This window comes from Strix aluco, chromosome 1 (genome assembly GCF_031877795.1).
Source record: "Strix aluco isolate bStrAlu1 chromosome 1, bStrAlu1.hap1, whole genome shotgun sequence".
In the NCBI taxonomy this organism is placed as follows: domain Eukaryota; kingdom Metazoa; phylum Chordata; class Aves; order Strigiformes; family Strigidae; genus Strix; species Strix aluco.
In genome coordinates, this window is record NC_133931.1 from 127039415 (window position 1) to 127056801 (window position 17387).

Below are 17387 nucleotides of genomic sequence, written 5' to 3' on the forward strand. Positions count from 1 at the left end.
GTGTTCTAAGTTTCAGTTAAGAAGCTGAGATGGGAGCATTACTGTCAGGAGGGCAGAGCTCCTGTGTAGAATAGTGCCACGGTTCTTAATGACATTTTCAGGCAATATATTTTTTGATGATTTTTTTTTCATTTTTTTCGGTTTGCTTTTCCTTCTCCTACTTGATAACAGTTGCATCTGTTACATAAACAAGACTAAATTCTTCTGAGGCTTTTAAGAAATCTTCCTGTAATGATGAAATAATGGTCCATCTGTTTTAGCAGAATATGGCTTTAGATGCACAATCATTATTGCAAGAATTTAAACATCCTTTCCTTATTTCGTTTTTTCAAGGCACCGAACAGCATGAATACACAAATCAGGTTTCAAATATGTAATGCTTATCTATTGCTTCAGATGGGAAGAGGATACAGAGACAGCTTCCTTCAGGTTTTCTATAAACAGCAGGATGCCTGGCTCAAATTTCCAAATAAGGCTAAGGACATTATATGCCTCGCTCCTCTTGGATTTCAGAACCTAGCTCTCTTACGGTGCTTGGGCATTTCCTCTTTGAAATGACTTAGATTGTTCAGTTTCAGTCAGAGCAGTATATTCCTCCCCATTGCTTAACTTCTTGTCTTGTAGAAAGGTTTCCTTTGTGCTTTGTTGTTTCTTCCACAAAGTGCACACATGGGAAGACTCTTATTTAGGGACTTTTCCTTTTCTGTAGCTTATCTTTCTCTGAAGTCAGTGAGGGACATGAAAGAATAACAAAATAATAAAACTATGAATCTTGTAAAAGGTGTAAAGAAGAGCAAAAGGGCTGATCAAAGATATGGAACAAATTCCCTTGCAGAAGAACTCAGTACACTAGGATGCTTCAATCCAGAAAGAGGTGACTATGCACAAATACAATCTGCAAGATCAGAAGTGGTGGGAAGAGTGTGGGTGGGGATTGACTGCTTTCTGCCTGTTCCTGCACAGGAATGCAGTATGTTCATTGCACAGGAATTAGAGCATCAAATGAAGCCTGTAGAGCCAGATTCAAAACAAGAAAAAGGAAGTGGTGGTTCATGGTGACAGGTATTAGATGTCTGGAACTTGTTGCCAAAGGAAGTAGTCAGGGTTAAAAGTTTACATGGTTTTAAGAGGTAACTGGACAAATACACAAAAGAGAAGTCCAGTGAAAATTAATAATGAACAAAAACTTCATGCATATCAGGAAGTCCCTAAGCTGAAAACATTTGGAAGCTGAAAGTTATTAGGAGAGAGCATTGTATATGCATGCCCTGTTCTTACTCTTCCTTCCACATCTGCTTAAAGGCAGTGTTGATGAGAACAGGGCTCAGCTAGATGGACTTTTGGCCTGAGCCAGGACTCCTGATACAGTGACACACATGGCATTCTCAATAGCTGAGCACTGTAGTACCATGAGTGAGGCATCTCTTGGGGAGGCAGCGAAATAGCAGCTAAAATCCACCACGTGGTTAAGGTACATCCACTAACATGACTGGCAGGAACTAACCTCTTCCAGAGGCAGTGTCTCCTCATGCTGCAGAGCCATTATTACTGTGTGTAAGTCCTGGTCTGGAGACAAAATAATACCATCCAATGTATTGCTCTTGAATGGTGACTCACACCTCTTGTATAACAGCTTTTACACAAAGTCCTCTTCTAGAACATTTCTGCTGGAGTTACACATTGCAGCAGAGGGTATTGCCTGGCTAGAAAAACAGGAAAGCTAAACCAGGTTTTGAAATGAGAAGTGAAGAAATGGAAAGATCTGGAAATCTGCTCAAGGTGACAAGGCTCAGGAGGAGAAAACAGTGCAGTTTTCCCTGGTGAGGAAACGGAGACAGTCTATTGTAGTTAAAGGCAGGGAGCAAGAATCCATTTTTAAAAAGGTATGATGTGCTAAATATGGGGCATATAAAATAGCTACAGAGACAGAGATGTACATTTCCATGCTACTGGCTCAAGAAGGATAAAATATCATCTTTAACCTGAACATCTAGACCACTGGAGAAATTCTGCTATTGAATTGTTTCAGGAGGCATGTATGTTTTCTCTTAATCACAGAGGGCTGTTTTTGAACCTTTGCTGTAATAATTCACTACTGAAGATGCTAACACTCTAGGATCTATGAAAAAATAAGTAAATATAAGAATCATCTAGTATTCAAATGGATCTACATGTGTATCAGTTGTGATCATATACTGAGGGCTTCTTCAAAGGCATGTCATTATATTGTGGTTCTTTTAATTTGTCATCATTAAAGAAGCCTGTAAGTGCTGGTGAAAGAATCCTGGAAAGAGAATTCCCATGTGTTATCACATTGAGAGGGAGAGATTTACTAGCTATTTAACTGTTCCCTTATTGCAAAAAGCCAATGTTAACCTAATTAAGCAACAGGGAAAAAAAGATTTATTTTTGCATAAGGGGTTTTCATCAGTTAATAAATCATAGTATCTTTCACTTTGTAGGATGCTTTTGACTGAAGATCTCAGGCAAATTCAGAACAGTTCCTTCTTTAGCCTCATAATTTTAATCTGATGAACGGTACAAATTTTCTAAATCTAGTACTACATAGCATTAGTGTGTGGAAGGCTTTGTGTGTTTATCACTATTTTCTTCCCTTTAGTGCTACAACATTTCTTACAATTCCAAACATTTTCTTTAGGAATTTGTTTAAGATACTTAGTGTTCAGAGGTTAAGGGAACTGATAAAATGGGTCTGATGAAGCCCTTCATAATCTGAGGCCCTTAAAGAATAGTCTTGTATATGTTTAGGTAAGTTCCGGTTGAGATCTTATTGCAAACTTCCACATATATTTTATTGTGATTTTACATGATTGGATTGTCATGAATTAGAATTTATCTTTCCCTCTGTAGCAAGTGGGTTCCCAAGGCATTCTCTGAGGCTCCTTGGAAGAAGACATAAATGCTCTTTGTAGAAGGCAACACTAAAAATAGGTTTTAATCAGAGAATAAAAATCTGTGAAGATAAAGCTAAAGAGAATACATTTTAATATGAGATTAAAAATTAACGAACTGTTGCATTATACAGAGTTGAATTGTTAGTTGAGTTAGAGAGAAATCTGTAACAAATAATGATCAGAAGTTGTGTTGCTAGAATTCAGATTTCCTTTTTTTTCTTTTACATTCTAAAGCTGGTAAAATCATTATATTTCAATAGGCAGATTCTAATCTGACCTAATGACCAGATTTCCATGCAGCAACTTTGAATTTATCCTGTTATAGAGGTAAGAATCTGGCCCCAAGAGTCTAACAAAATTAAGTACAGCAATGAAATTGACACCAGTAAAAAGTTGAAAAATATTTTATCTACTGTAATTCCTATAACAGGGCAATATCTTGCTGTGCTGTTACACATCATGTTCCTAGTTGAAGACAGTATATTCTCATGGTGTGCTGTTAAATTGACAAAACTGTGTTAATCCAAAATTCAAGATCTCTGAGAAGGGAACAAATCTGTTACAATAATTGTATGAATATGTCCTTACCATTCACATTTTTGCTTTTTGCAGTTTGCTATTCCACAAGACACTCCTGAACTTGCTGCTTTTTTGTATAATTCCACAATTTCTCATTACATCAGGAGAAGGGATGTCACAGTGGCAGAACCTCATAGGAAAAACTCTGCAAAAATATTGGTGAGCTATCTAAAAAGTATAAACTGGGACTATGCATGCAGTATATCAAGGTGGCTGTTGGTGACTGCAGTTTATTTGCTGACTTTTAAATATTTTTCTAAGTGATTTTTAACTTCTCAGTTTAAAATATTGCTAATTACATATCACCATGCCACAGGTTAGCAATTTTGTTTGACAGATTTTTACATTAGAGATAATGCATGCCAAATTCCTGGCTGTCTTACTCATGGCTGTTAGCAGACAAACCTGTGGTCATGCAATGGCACACTTATCACAGGGAATTTCAGCACAGATTTAGAGAATGGGCCCCTCTTCCACAAATGAAATTTCAGATTCTGACTTCTGAAAGGTAAGTCTGTGCTTGTTAACTTGACTCCTAGCATTCTGGCTCTTTTGTAAAGAGTAGCTCACACTTAAAGTTAACATTTTCATGTAAAGTAACAGTTCTGACAAATACTTTGGAGTATATTTGTTCCCCCCAGTAAGTTCTTATATACACATGGAAAGGTAAAACTCTTTCCCTTTACAGTACCACAAGCAAGGCAAATGGGACAAGTCACTGCATTTTTAACATTCCAGACAATGCTGGAACAAGAGCAAAGATCTCTCTCCCAGGAAAATAGTTCTGATTAGTCAGTCTGGTACCTGAGTATTTGGGTTTGGCTGTATTTTCAGAAGGTTGTGGGGTTTTTTCCATTCCTGCATTCAATGTCTCATCTTTAGCATATTTCAGCATGGTAGGTATCAGCTCCCCTTGCCTAGAGGCTGTGTTCAGACTCAGTGACCTTGAGGTCAGTTGTGGGATTCATGCAGTTAGTGCTTTCCATTTATTTTTATGAACCTTGGGCAGAGTTTCTTTCAGGCTGTCCAGTCTCTTATTAAGCTGTTTACTGCAAGCTCATGTTTGAATTCCTCAACATCACTATGATTTGGTAGGAAGAGAAGAACCTCACAGACCTAAGTATTCTGGAGTAATAGAATAATTATGCTGCTTCTGAAAGTTAGTTTGGCAATTTTTATAACAGGAAGAAGATAGAATCTGAAAGTAATGAATACCATAATGTTATTAAGAACAAAATCACAGATAAACCCATTTTAAACAATAATCACTGTTGATTCCTATGTAATTCTTTCATCAGCCTAATACCCAGGAAAGAATCTGATTCTACTGGGGCTGAAGGAAAAATGCCTGGGCTTTCGAAGCCATACCAGTCAATACCACAGAACAGTTAATCCATTCTTCAGTAATACCTTAATTATCCATTATCTTTCACAGTGATTAGGCTCATACGCTGCCAACATGGAAATTACTGCAGCAACTGAAAGTGGTTAAAGTTCTCAAGTATGTACTGTGTCTGCATCTTAAAATATGAAGCAGAGATTTTTCAGCTGCTTGATCTAAACAGATAGTATTTAGCTGAGTACTTAGTAATACAAAATTGGCACTGTGATGAGTAGTCTTCTAGTACAATATGCTTTTGATAAGCACAGATTAGGACAGGATTGGGTACAGTGCTTACCACTGGATATATAGCAGGACTTTTCGAGGGTGAGCATAGAAAAGCAATATGTCATTTGTTCAGTTAGAAAGGTGTCCAGATTCTACATGCCTTCAGCATTGCATACTACAGATCCAGAAAAATTAATTTTTTTTTTGACACAGCAGAAGTATACATGGAAAGGGAATGTTGCTCTGAAAAATGACTGATTGGCCAAAGGTAATTCTTTGTTAAAATTTGTTTTTATTTGTCAGAAATTTTTTTATTTTCGACAAAGCATTTTCACAGAGAGGAAAAATATTCTGAGAACCTTTTATTCTATTTATACTGTTTATTAAACATTCAGTTTCTCTCCCATTAGTTATAGTGTTACAGTGTTCTGAAAATCAATACATGCTGAACTAAGAAAAATAGAATTATGTGTTCAGGTCCTAAAATGACAGCCAAAAGTAGAATTTTGCATACTAATGATTTATTTTGTTAATATGTGTTTTTGGCCACTATGATTAATGAAAACAGCTTTCCTCCTTCCTGCAAGATAAATAAATCTAGTTGGAGGATGTTTAAATATGAAAAGCCAAATAAACAGATACTTTGAAATATTCATTTCAAAAAAAGGTTTACAGTTGCAAGTTCCAGGCCTGGAACTTTACAGTTTCATTTTCAGGCAGATTTAGAAAACAGTGATTAAGCATACAGCTTCTACTTGTGATAAGATAGAGATTTGTGGGGAAAGCTGTCTATAAAGATACAGATTCCTTAGAGATGTTTTCAGATCTGTTACATACATCATCATCTCATTTTCTGAAATATGGGCTTTGGTATTGCAGCCATTCTCACTCTCCTGAAGGAAGAGACTTGTGAAAACTTAGCTTTGCTTTTGGGGTCACAGGACCTGTCATGAGTGTCAATAAAGCATCTGCAAGGGAAGGATTCTCTGCTTTTTTAGAAAAATATCAATCAATTAAAACTTCAGCCTTCCTCCTGAATCAATCCAAAACTTTTCAGTTAAAAACCATTTATATATATAAACCTATAAATTTTTTACACATGCTTTTTAAAATCATTTTTCTATGAGATCTTTCTTCCTTTCTATGCCCTCAAAAACCCCATAATTTCTGTGGTTACCCCATGAGACTCTGCTCATTCCCTTCAGTGGCTTCTAGTCAGCTTTTAACCTTTTCTGTGACATTCTTCTGGCAGACTTTAATAGAGTATGTAGTTTTGAGTTGCATTGCTTGGCTTTTGTCTTCAGCCCTGTGTATGAGCCAGAATCACTGCTCATCAGGAATGTTTCATGGACAACAAATTTCAAGTAGAGCAACTAATGAATCTCAGCAAATGTTCTGGCTGCTGTAATGTAAACATCAGTAGGAAAACCTACAGAGTCAGAAGAGGGAAAAGATTTAGGGACATAAATAAAGACTTCAGGCATAGAGAACAGAAAAAAAAAAGGTGTTGAAATCACAAAACGACTGATAGAAGAAGACAGAGCACATGCTTCAAAGGTCTGATAAGTACTGGGACATTTTAAGAGTTCTCCGGAGTAGATATTGTGGAAAATTACTACTTTTATTTTCATTACTACAGATAGGTGGTTGTATTCATTGGTGGTGCAAAAAGAATCTCTCCCTTGGTTTATAGTTCTCACAAAGACTCATGGGGTATCTCATGTATATTAGATGAAATTACTGATTTCAGACTACTTAACTCTTTAAAGGAAAGTTGGTTTGTTTTACTAATTTATAGCATTTGAAAATTACTACATACATTTTTAAAGCATAGGTATGACTTCCCTTTATTTTGTACACAGAACTGTACAAATGTGAAGTGTATCCTAATTTCCTGCACTGTGGGACAACTGGAAAGAGGGAAGAGTGCAGCGCTAAAAATCAGGTCCCGGCTATGGGCCCAAACATTCCTGGAGGTAATGCACACAAAAATTTCTTCCTATACGCAAAGAGCCCTGTATCTTTTATTTGACCAGGTATTTAAGAATACAAATGATGGAATTAAATGGGCCAAATGCAAATCCTTTTTGTTATCACTTTCTTTGAAGATAACATCATACTGGTCCCTGTTCAAGTTGCATGCATGCTGCTTATTTTTCTTTTTCTCACTATCAGTCCCTCTCAAATTCATGTCCTGAATCTTACCTGAAAATTCCAAGATTATTTTTAAACACCTTTCCTGGTTTTGTTTCTGCTTTCCTGGCCCAGATCAATAATCTTAGAGGTCTCCATGATGTGCTCTGCATTCATCACGTCTTTCCCAATGAAAGGTTTTCCTTGGAGCCAAACAGTATGTGGTGTTGACTGTGTCCAGCTTAAAAATTCATTGTTATTCACTCTCTGTTGATCTAGGGAAGAGTATTATGTATCAAGCTCTTATGACATACAACACTCATGTAGTGACAATCTGTGTCTTACCACTAAAAAGAAGGGATAAGTGCAGACCATAGAAAAAGTTAACTTCTCTGTGTGAATTCTTGCATTTCCAGCTTCATCTGATCTCAGAATTGTATTTACACTGCATAAGGCTGAGGAATTGCACTGTGAGCTGTTACCTCACAGCTGGCTATGTGACTGTAGTACTATGTGGTTGTCATATCTTTAACACTGGGCAGTACATTGAGAAATTTATAATTCAGTTTGCTGTTACTAGGAAATACCTGCAGATCCTAACTTGATCAAACTGAGTGATTATCGGCTTCCTTCTTCAAGGAATTTAGAATTCCCCAGTCTTTCTACCTGGAATGCAAGAACCTTCCTGTCTTTCCCATAGCTGTAGGAGAAGAATGATTTGCCCCCACAGTACCTCTTATCCTAGCAAGATAAGAATTGAGGCTCTTCAGCTTACAACAGGAGCTTTAAATTAAGCTCCTCACACCTCTTAAGTTAATTTCTCCCTTTCCTCAAATGTGAAAGTAAATAAAAGAAATTCTTCCTTGCTTAACTTGCTTTCCTGGAGAAACAAGAGAGCAGATGGGACAGTATTTACAAAAAGTTGAATGCCAGCCCAACAGCTAACCATCGTGGCTTCAACTCCACAATGGGTGCATACTTTGGGGGTCACAGGTCTCTCTTAGTGTACAGGACTATGGCAGTGGTTACCAAAAGGATGACTTGAAAGGTTTTTCTACCCATCTGTCAGGATTTAAGGTCCCATTCTGTGTTTCTTCTGCAACAGCTATTGTCACTATTATGACTGAAGAGGGCATAGAACTGTCATCTGGCCTTGCTTGAGAGAGAGTGATTTCTGTCTAGCTCAGTAACAAAGGACATCCTTTCAGATACTAGGTGAATGAATTCCTCACTTGTCAGTACATTTTCTTTCTATTAGCAATCAATCCCAGGAAACTTTCATATTCTTTCTTCAGTTCCCTTAACACAAATACAATATTTAGCAAATCTCTTTGAAAGACTACGCTGGATCTACTTCACTTAGGTTTGCTCAGTGAGTCATCTGCTAGTGGAACAAAAGGGCAGGCTCTGGTTCAAATTTAAGCCCAAAAGCTTGACAGCTTGGATGTTTCTTTGTCCTCCCAAATCTGGGTAACTGGGGTGCACATCTTCTGGTGTAAGCTTTTGCAAAGGTCTTACCAAATTTTGCACAGAAAATGTCAGTGCGTAAGCATCTCTTCACTCATAGGAAAAACATATATATTGGAAAATATGATGGAAATTTTATTCCAGTTTTTTCTAATTCCAGTAAGAGACTGTGATGTTCGCCCACTGACTAGTCTCTAAGTTCAGTTAAGAACTTGACTGCACTAGTTCACTGTTCCTAACACATAGAGACAGGCAGAGAGGCAGAGATAGTACTCTTGGCTGGAACAATCTGTGATAATTTTGACCACTGCAGTGTGCAAGCAATATTGCAGTGAACCTTCTCCGTCTTCTTCACCAAGAAAAAGATAAAGCTTAGCTCCCTTAGCTAGCTACCTTACTGGGAACTGGACCTGACATATTCCAGATCCAGTCAAGTCTTTCTGTTCATCATTCTGCTGGTGAAGTCTAATTAACTCTGTAAGGGCCAAAACCAAGGATTTGTGAAAAAAAACAAAGACATAAATGAAACCCCTTGCACAGATCCTTAGATGCCAATTTTCTAGGCTATTTACAGCTATTTTAGTGGGAATTAGCCTCATAAAAGTTTTTCTAAGTCCAGCTTAGTATGTAACAAGAAATAACTGTAAGAGATTAAAGCTAAACAAATTTAATGAGAAACAGAGTGTTTCTCTGAGTTTTTGGTTGTGACAGAAGATGTGTAACAGTTGGAACAAACTAGCTACAGAAGACATGAAATCTCCTTTTCCTAGTGACTCTTAATAAAGACAGAATCTTTTTCTATAAGCTTAGTTAGCCTGACTTAGGTTCAGAACAAGGATAACTGCATGAAATTCAGTGGCATGTTTAATGCAGGAGCAGTGGGACTCATCTTACCTAATTTTAGTCATCTGAAAGTTAGCCAAAGCTGGTTGCCTAACTCTGTAGCCAGTGACAAGACAGAGAGGTATCTTCAGAGCTGATTTGAAAAACCTTCTCTGCCCTCCTTCTGTTCTGGATGGTGGAGAGGGGTCAAAGCTGTGCCTTGGGATATGGGTATGTAGACACACACACACACACACGGCAATGCCAGTGCTGCAGTCCCTTCAGCTCCTCCTCGCTCCTTAATAAATCCTGCTTGCTATGCCTGCATCTCCCTTCACTGTGAGCTCAAGGCAGAGGTGGAAACTTACACCAACCTGTGGGCAGGGGCAAGGATGAGCCATTTCTGGGTGCAGAGACCTCATGGCAAACACTCCTACAAGTACATCTTTTGCTTACTCCACTGTCCTTTTATACTGTTGCTATCAAACAAGGCATTTTATGGGCTGTGATTTTACCTGATATCTGTATCCTTAGGAAACATTTCTGTTTCCTTCAGATAGTAACTTGCAACAGGATTTTTTTCTAAATAGAAAAAGGTGGTCCCCAGAGAACTGTTGCATCCTCCCATTTATATCTGAGAAGCTGCTAGAATAACACAACCTCTGCTTCACATGCAAATTTAGATATTGAGAAGAGAGAGAGAGCAAATAGTGTGATGGAATCTGGTTGCCTTCCTCCCACTCACCTCAAAACAGTTCCCTTTTTCACAGCCGCATTTAACAGTTATACAGCCATCACCCTAAAAGACTGTAGAGCATAATTAGTTTCCTAAAAAGGGCATAATCTGCTCTTAGTGAGCCTGTAAACTTCAGTTCCTAAGGTTATTCCAGAAGTAAACTAAAGTATACCTAAAAACCAACTGCTGTTAGCTAGGCTGAAATCTGCAGATTCAAACTGAGGATTAAAATACAGTCAAAATAATCAGGATATGCTGATACTGCACCAGGAAGGACTGTTCAAGGGCCAGACTCAACCCCACAGTCATGATTTTGTAAAGAAACTTAGAGGAAAAGTTGCTGTCTCTACAGCAACATCCCAAACTCTTTTGCACATGCAATTAATGTACAAAACCGTAATATGCCAAAGAAAGCAGGATAATAGTGACATACAACATTCCTCAACTGTGTTATAATCTAACTGAAGACATGATGATTTGCAGAAGAAATTGCTTGTGCTCATTAAAGCTGAGAACACACTGTCATTATGTATTTTCTTCTCATAGATATGCTAATGCAAACCTGAGAAGAATTTGAAAGTGATTGATTAATGCTAGGATGAAGTAACTCATGTATCTCATCGAAGTTATATGGATCAGCCTGTACATTTTTGTTGCCACAAAAGATCAGTCATGTATTGAGTGACTCCTTCCGCTTCCACTTAGTTTAACTGACAACAGCTGACCCCTTTGCCTCTTGACAGTTGTAATCTGTCACCTTAAAACCCAAACTCCCATAACAAATAACAGTTAAATAACATGCAATAATTAGACATGTTTCAGTAAATAAAGCACCCCAAATTTCCCAATGAGCCAACAAAAGATAGAGACAGACACTGAGCAAAGGCAAAGAAGAATCACAGACTTTTTTGGATTAACTTCAAAGCCTGGCCGCAAATATGAACCCTCTAGTAAAGCTGACTTTCGGATTCAGACTTGCTGATCAAGCAAATAATAGCCTGATTCATGCAAAAGAGAAACAATCTTACATGGTTATGTTACGTTGTGTTCTGTTAGGACTCTATTATGTCTTCATTTGTCTAATCCTGGTATTTCTGAGTCACCAGAGGGAGATCCAAGCGGATCTTGCCCAGTGTTCTTTGAACTCTTTTAATTGAACTTTTTAATATAAGACTCGGGAGTTGGCTGGTAAAACATCTGTTTTGAAAATGTGTTTCTAAATTATGAGTCTGTACCATCTGTCTGATTTGTGACATCCTTCCAGACCCCAAGCTCTTTGGACACTTACAGCACTGTGGAAAGTGAAACTCAGCTCATTCTTGACTGTTATTTCAGCCTATATTGAAAGTTCCTCACAATGATAAAAAACTCCTTCTGGGAAAGCTTGGGGAGGCAGTAATGTAAAAAGCCACAGAGGGTGTGTGAGGTTCCCAAGAGGTTTGAAGTTTATTTTATTTTCTTTTAATGTTATTGAATACAATTGTATTATTTCCCTCTTGACTTTTAGACAGATCCAGATATTTGAATTTGGCACCCCTGACTGTATGAACTTTAATAGCTAGAAGGGAGAAAAATCTAGTTTTAATCAGAGAAAGCTGAAAAGCAACAGATACCTGGCAGCCACACTGTAATTGGGTGCTCCCTTAGTATACAAAGCCATTTTTTGGCTTCTCTGTTAAATACTTGTTGTTTCAGGGTTTCTGAACATGCATTGCTCCTGTTTCCTTTTAGATGCCTAAAAGTGGAAATATATGCTTGATGTAATAAAAGTGCTGCAACACCTACATCTTAAGTGCCTGGCCCCAGACTGGTATCCAAAACCTGAAACTAAATACCTAGGCTCCCTATACAGCATATGGAGACAATGAGGTACCTCAGACAAATTGAGTTGCACTAACCGTCAGGTGGTGCATGAGGGCTATCCTTCATCAGGAGGATAGGCACCCAAATCAGGATTAAGTGGGAATATTCCCACCCTCTCAGAAGGCAGAATCCAAAAACGCCTCAGAAGTACCTATAGTATTAGTTGACGGACTTAAAGAGGACTTTGTTTATTCCATATTCAGTGGCAGAAGCTAGAGCTGGCAGTCTAGGCATCAGAGAACTCATGACTGGAAGATGTGAATTCAATTCCCTCCTCATCTTGAGAAACCCCACATCCCTGCTTTATAGAATGATGGTGTTCCCTTCTGCTGAAGCTGAACCTCTACAAGGACATTAAAAAAAATTAAGAGGTCTGGAAGGGTATAGAAAATGAGAAAGAGCCTGTTGTTTTAAAATACCTTCAAAATAACCTTGTTATTTTGGGCCATCAGCTAGAAGTCCTCCCAGTCCTCTCATCCTCCTTTGCCTTCATTGCCCAGCACCTGGAGCTGTCATCACTGTTAGAGTGCGTGCTCTAATGGTACTTCCTTGATGAGAAATTTTGTTGAGAATCTCCGTATTTTATTACTGGTGAACTCAGAGACTCTTTTTAGATGGTAGAAATTCTCTAGGCCAGGTAATGCTTTTGGGACAAGGATTCAGTTTAGCTGCACAAAAGCCGTTGGAAGCAGAATGGAGATAACGAGTGCAATGGGGCCACACAGACTGTTCTCTGTGCAGCACATGTATTTGGAGAGGCTTGGAAGTCAGAACAGAGGTGAACTGGTGGAGGTGGTCCAAGACAGGTGAGAGATCTAGCTCTCATATAGGCTCCTGTATTCAGTCACTTTTCTCCCTCTCCTCTTTATGGTGGGAGCAGTTATGACCCCAAGGAACAATAGTTTCTACCCTCAGCATCCCTCAGCACAGAACCTCTTTCTGTGTCCAGTGGAAAACATCTCAGTCAAGGGAAGCTTGCTTAGTGTTTTCAAAGCAAAGGAGGGAGTCATCAAAGAAATTTGCCTTTACGTCAAACAACTGTTGTTATTGAAAAAACAAAGTAAGTAAAAAAGAAAACTGTGTGCGGCCAAAAATACTGTATTATATTGAATTTGATTGTTTATGTGGAATGAAGGCTAGAAAGAAAGAGCCCTTGGCACTGGGCTGAACTAGCTGGAGGTTTTCTTGGGTGTGGGCTAGTTTTGTTTTCATTCATTGTTATTTAAGATAATGTCAAAATGTTAACAAGACCAGGACATGAGACTTGCTAGATGTGCTAAAGTATAGGTAACATTAGGTGTATGAAGAAATAAACATCTTAAATTGATAACCATTAAAATCTGTATATGTGTTCTGAAATCACAACAAAATATCTGTCTCTATTATAATTTAAAATAGTCTGTTTAAATGAATGTAAAATATATAATATGTGAAGTGTAAGAAGTTAATGGTAGAGATGAGGATGTGTTGATTTTCAGAGAAGTTGTATTGTCTTTGGTCACAGATACGTTTGGGTGGACGTACCCTCTTGTTAGAAATAGCATGAGTACTTTTTGACCATGCACAGTCATACATACATTTTTTAACAAATTAATACAAGAACAAATAGTTGTATGACCTCTACTCTCAGCATTTATGTAAGCTACTCTATTTATTGGCAGTAGTTGAGGTTTTTGGAGGTATGGGTCAAAGAAAGCAAGCTAATGAATTCCCAAAGCATATATTTAAAAGGTAACACCATATTGCTTACCCTCTTTTCTCTAAAATGTGCCAGACTCCAGCAGACAAAGGGAAACAAGTTTTAATCAAGCAGGGCCAATATTGTTATAACATCACTGAACGCCTTTTGCAACAGACAAGTTCTGGGGGGGAAATTCCACCACAGCTTGCAGCTTGCGATAGAGAAAGTATGTGCCCTTCAGTTAAGGTGACTTCCCTGGGCTGCATCTTAACCAGAAAAAAAGTATCTAAGAGAGGTTGAACTGTGCTCCATAGAGACAATGGAACAAAGTCATTCTGGGGAGTCTCTCCACTAGTTAAACTCTTCAAACCTGCAGAAGAACAATGACCTGTCAGACTTCTTTAAGCTGCTAAAAGTTTTGTTCCTCCTACCCTCAGTCTAGCTCCCTGTGGGCCAGATTTGCCCCTGCATTTTAGTCTGCTCTCTGACTAGGATGCCTCCATATGCTTTAGACACGCTTTGGGGAGACTTCAGGTCTTTACTTGAACTTCCTGCAGAAACCACCATCATTCCACTGGAGCTGGAGTACTCTCCTTCAAATTGTCCATGATTTTCCAGCACTTCCCACATTATTTCTCTTTGTCTCAATTGTACTTAGGGAAACACTGCACTGAATATTTACTGGGAACACTTTCCTTCATTTCTGGATGCATCTGTGTCTCGCAACTGTTAAAGAAAACAAAGGCTTCAGTTCAAAAATCTATTTGTAAAACAAAAGTGTGTAGAGAGAGAAGCCTTAATAAAAACACCAGCAGGGATCTACCACCCAAGCAGCCCAGAGGATGTCCATGTTTTGCCTACTTACCAGAATATTGGCAAACTACTGTCTCAGTGATGTGCAGAAGAGCAGGCTTTGCTTGTTCTAACAGAAGGGGAACCTCAGAAGGCCATTGTAGCTAGGACTGGGCTTCCTACTGTTGGTCGTTAGACCCTGACATTCACAAATACCAAATTCCTTCTTCCCCTTCCTCTGAGCCATAATGAAGTCCTCAGCTTGAATTGCAAACCACAGGTCCTGCTGCTTCCAGTAAACACTGAATATTTAACCAAATGCTATTTAAAAAATGGTATGGTAAAGAAATGCTGTTTCTCACAAATGACTTGAGAATTATAAACAAGGCTGTAGGAGAGACAGTTGCCTGTATCTCCAAGGTATTGGTACAAGTAAAAATCCTGTTTGCAACTGATGCTGATCACAGTCATTGTTTTAAAGCCCTTTGCCACAAACACATAGTTCTGTGAATGCAGGAAAAGATGCTCTAGTCTTTTATATTCTCCATTCCTGTAAAGCAATGGAGATATGCAGCATTTCTAGGAGCCTAATGAAGGGTTGAGGAGAGTTGAAAGCTGTGGGCACAACCCAAGGTTATTAACCCCAGCCAAGCATTAAACCACAGGAAGTACCTTCCTCTGATGTTCTTATTGCTGATATAAGCTGAAAATGAAATAAGTCATGTATAGTAGGTGAAAGGATTTATTTTTCCACAAATGCTGTGTTTCATTTATATGATGTTTCAGGAGAGTTAATGCCTTTACTATACCTTAGCCAATCAGGCTGCATGTTTAATGTCTACTTCTTTCATAATATAACATATCCTGCTCCTTCCATTACAGAATACTTTTATAAATCATATAAATCATATCCAGAATTCTGCTTAATATGAATTGCTTAGAATAGAATACATAAGGCTTTTTTTGGGATTTTTTCTGAATGCAGGTCATTGCACAACTACAGACACATGCTGGGACTTTGTGTGAGAAGTCTAGTGCTGTAGAATAAAAGACGAAGAATGGTTTGAGTCTGAAAATGGAAAGTAATTAGTGTGATAAGGAAAAATTATTTTTCTGAAGACTGTCTCATAGATGTTCAGCACCATGAAAAATGTATCAAAAGTACTTATTTGGCAAGTCCAATATTATATCAGTCTAATTTTTCATTTCAAACACTGTTGATAGAAAAGGTAGTTCCCTTTCATTAGATGCCACCTATGTTAAGGAGCTGATTTGACTATCCCTATGTAGTCATTTGAGGTAGTTTACTTCATATTGCTCATTCCTAATATGAGCCCCGAGGAGAGGTTAAATGTTCTGATAATAAACGTTCAGCTGCTCTCAATATTTTAAAAGAACAAAATTATGGCATAGCCAAATGAGTTCCAGAAGGCAGTAAATGTACTGGCTTCATATCACCAGTAAACACATATTTGAAGTGAAAACTAGTTTTTTTAAAATCAGACAGAATGGACAAGGCAAATACCAGAACTACAACCCTGGACCTCAGGAGAGCAGCCTGCAGCCTTATCAGGGATCAGCTTGGAAAAACTCCATGGGAGATGATCCTGGAGAATTAGTGATTCTGCAGGATCACCTCCTTTAAGCTCAAGAACTGTCCATCCTGACATGCAGGAAATCCACAAAAGGTGGCAGGAGGCCTGCATGGATGAACAAGGAGCTCCTGATAAAATGCAACATGGAAAGGAACATAAAAGTGATAGAAGCAGAGTCAGTTGACCTAGTGCAGGGGCTGGGTGGGGAATACAGAGACGGTGTCTGAGCATGCAGGGACAGAGTTAGGAAGGTAAAAGCCCACTAGGAGCTGAGCCTAGCAAGGGACTTAAAGAGCATCAAGGAGGCTTCTGTAAGTATATCAGCAGTAGAAGAAAGGCTAGGGAAAATATGGGTCTTCTGCTGAATGGAACATGGAAAAGACTTGAGTTACTCAATGCCTCCTTCGCTTTGGTCTTTACTGGTAAAGTCTGCATACAGTAACCCGGGGCCTCTGCGACCAGAGAGAAAACCTGCAGCAATCAACATTTATCTTCAGTGGAGGAATATCAGATTAGGGGAACATTTAAACAAATTGACCAGACAAAAGTCCAAGGGACCTGATGCGATACACCTACAAGTGCTGAGGGAGCTGGCCAGCGTCAATGCGAGACCCCTCTCAATTATCTTTGAAAGGTCATTGTGACTGGGGGAAGCGTCTGAGGACTGGAAGAAAGCAAATGGCACACCTGTCTTCAGGATGGAGGATCCAGAGAACTACAGGCCGGTCAGCCTCATTTCAATCCCCAAGGAGGTAATGGAGGAAAGAAACCTGGAAGCCATTTGCAAATATCTGAAGGACAAGAAGGTGATTGGGAGTTGTCAGTGTGGATTTACAAAGAGGAAATCATGCTTGACCAACCTGATAGCATTCTGTGATGAGATGAATGAGGTTCATCTTGGTGGACAAGGGAAGAGCAGTCATTGGTTTTTATCTTGACTTTAGCAAGGTTTTTGGCACTGTTGAGTGAAGATAGGTAGACAGAGAGGTGGATTCAAAATTGACTGAACTGCCAGACTTAAACTGTTGTCATCAGCAGCATGAAGTCCAGCTGGAGATCCATCACTAATAGTGTACCCCAGGGGTCAATACTGGAGCCAATACTGTTTAACATCATTAATGACTTGGATAATGGGACAGAGTACACTTTCAGCAAGTTTGCAGATGACAAAAAAGTGGAAGGAGTGGTTCATATA

General features: G+C 38.7%; 1 protein-coding gene across 3 annotated transcripts in view; it reads left to right on the forward strand.

Annotated features, from left to right (window-relative positions):
• The window catches only part of ITGA8 (integrin subunit alpha 8), a 114722-nt gene that overhangs the window by 82122 nt on the left and 15213 nt on the right, over positions 1–17387 (forward strand). For all 3 annotated transcript variants that reach the window (XM_074834893.1, XM_074834902.1, XM_074834912.1), the window contains 2 exons: positions 3528–3653; positions 6966–7079. In XM_074834893.1, coding sequence (XP_074690994.1) covers positions 3528–3653; positions 6966–7079 — 240 coding nt within the window. The remainder of the gene's footprint in view (positions 1–3527; positions 3654–6965; positions 7080–17387) is intronic.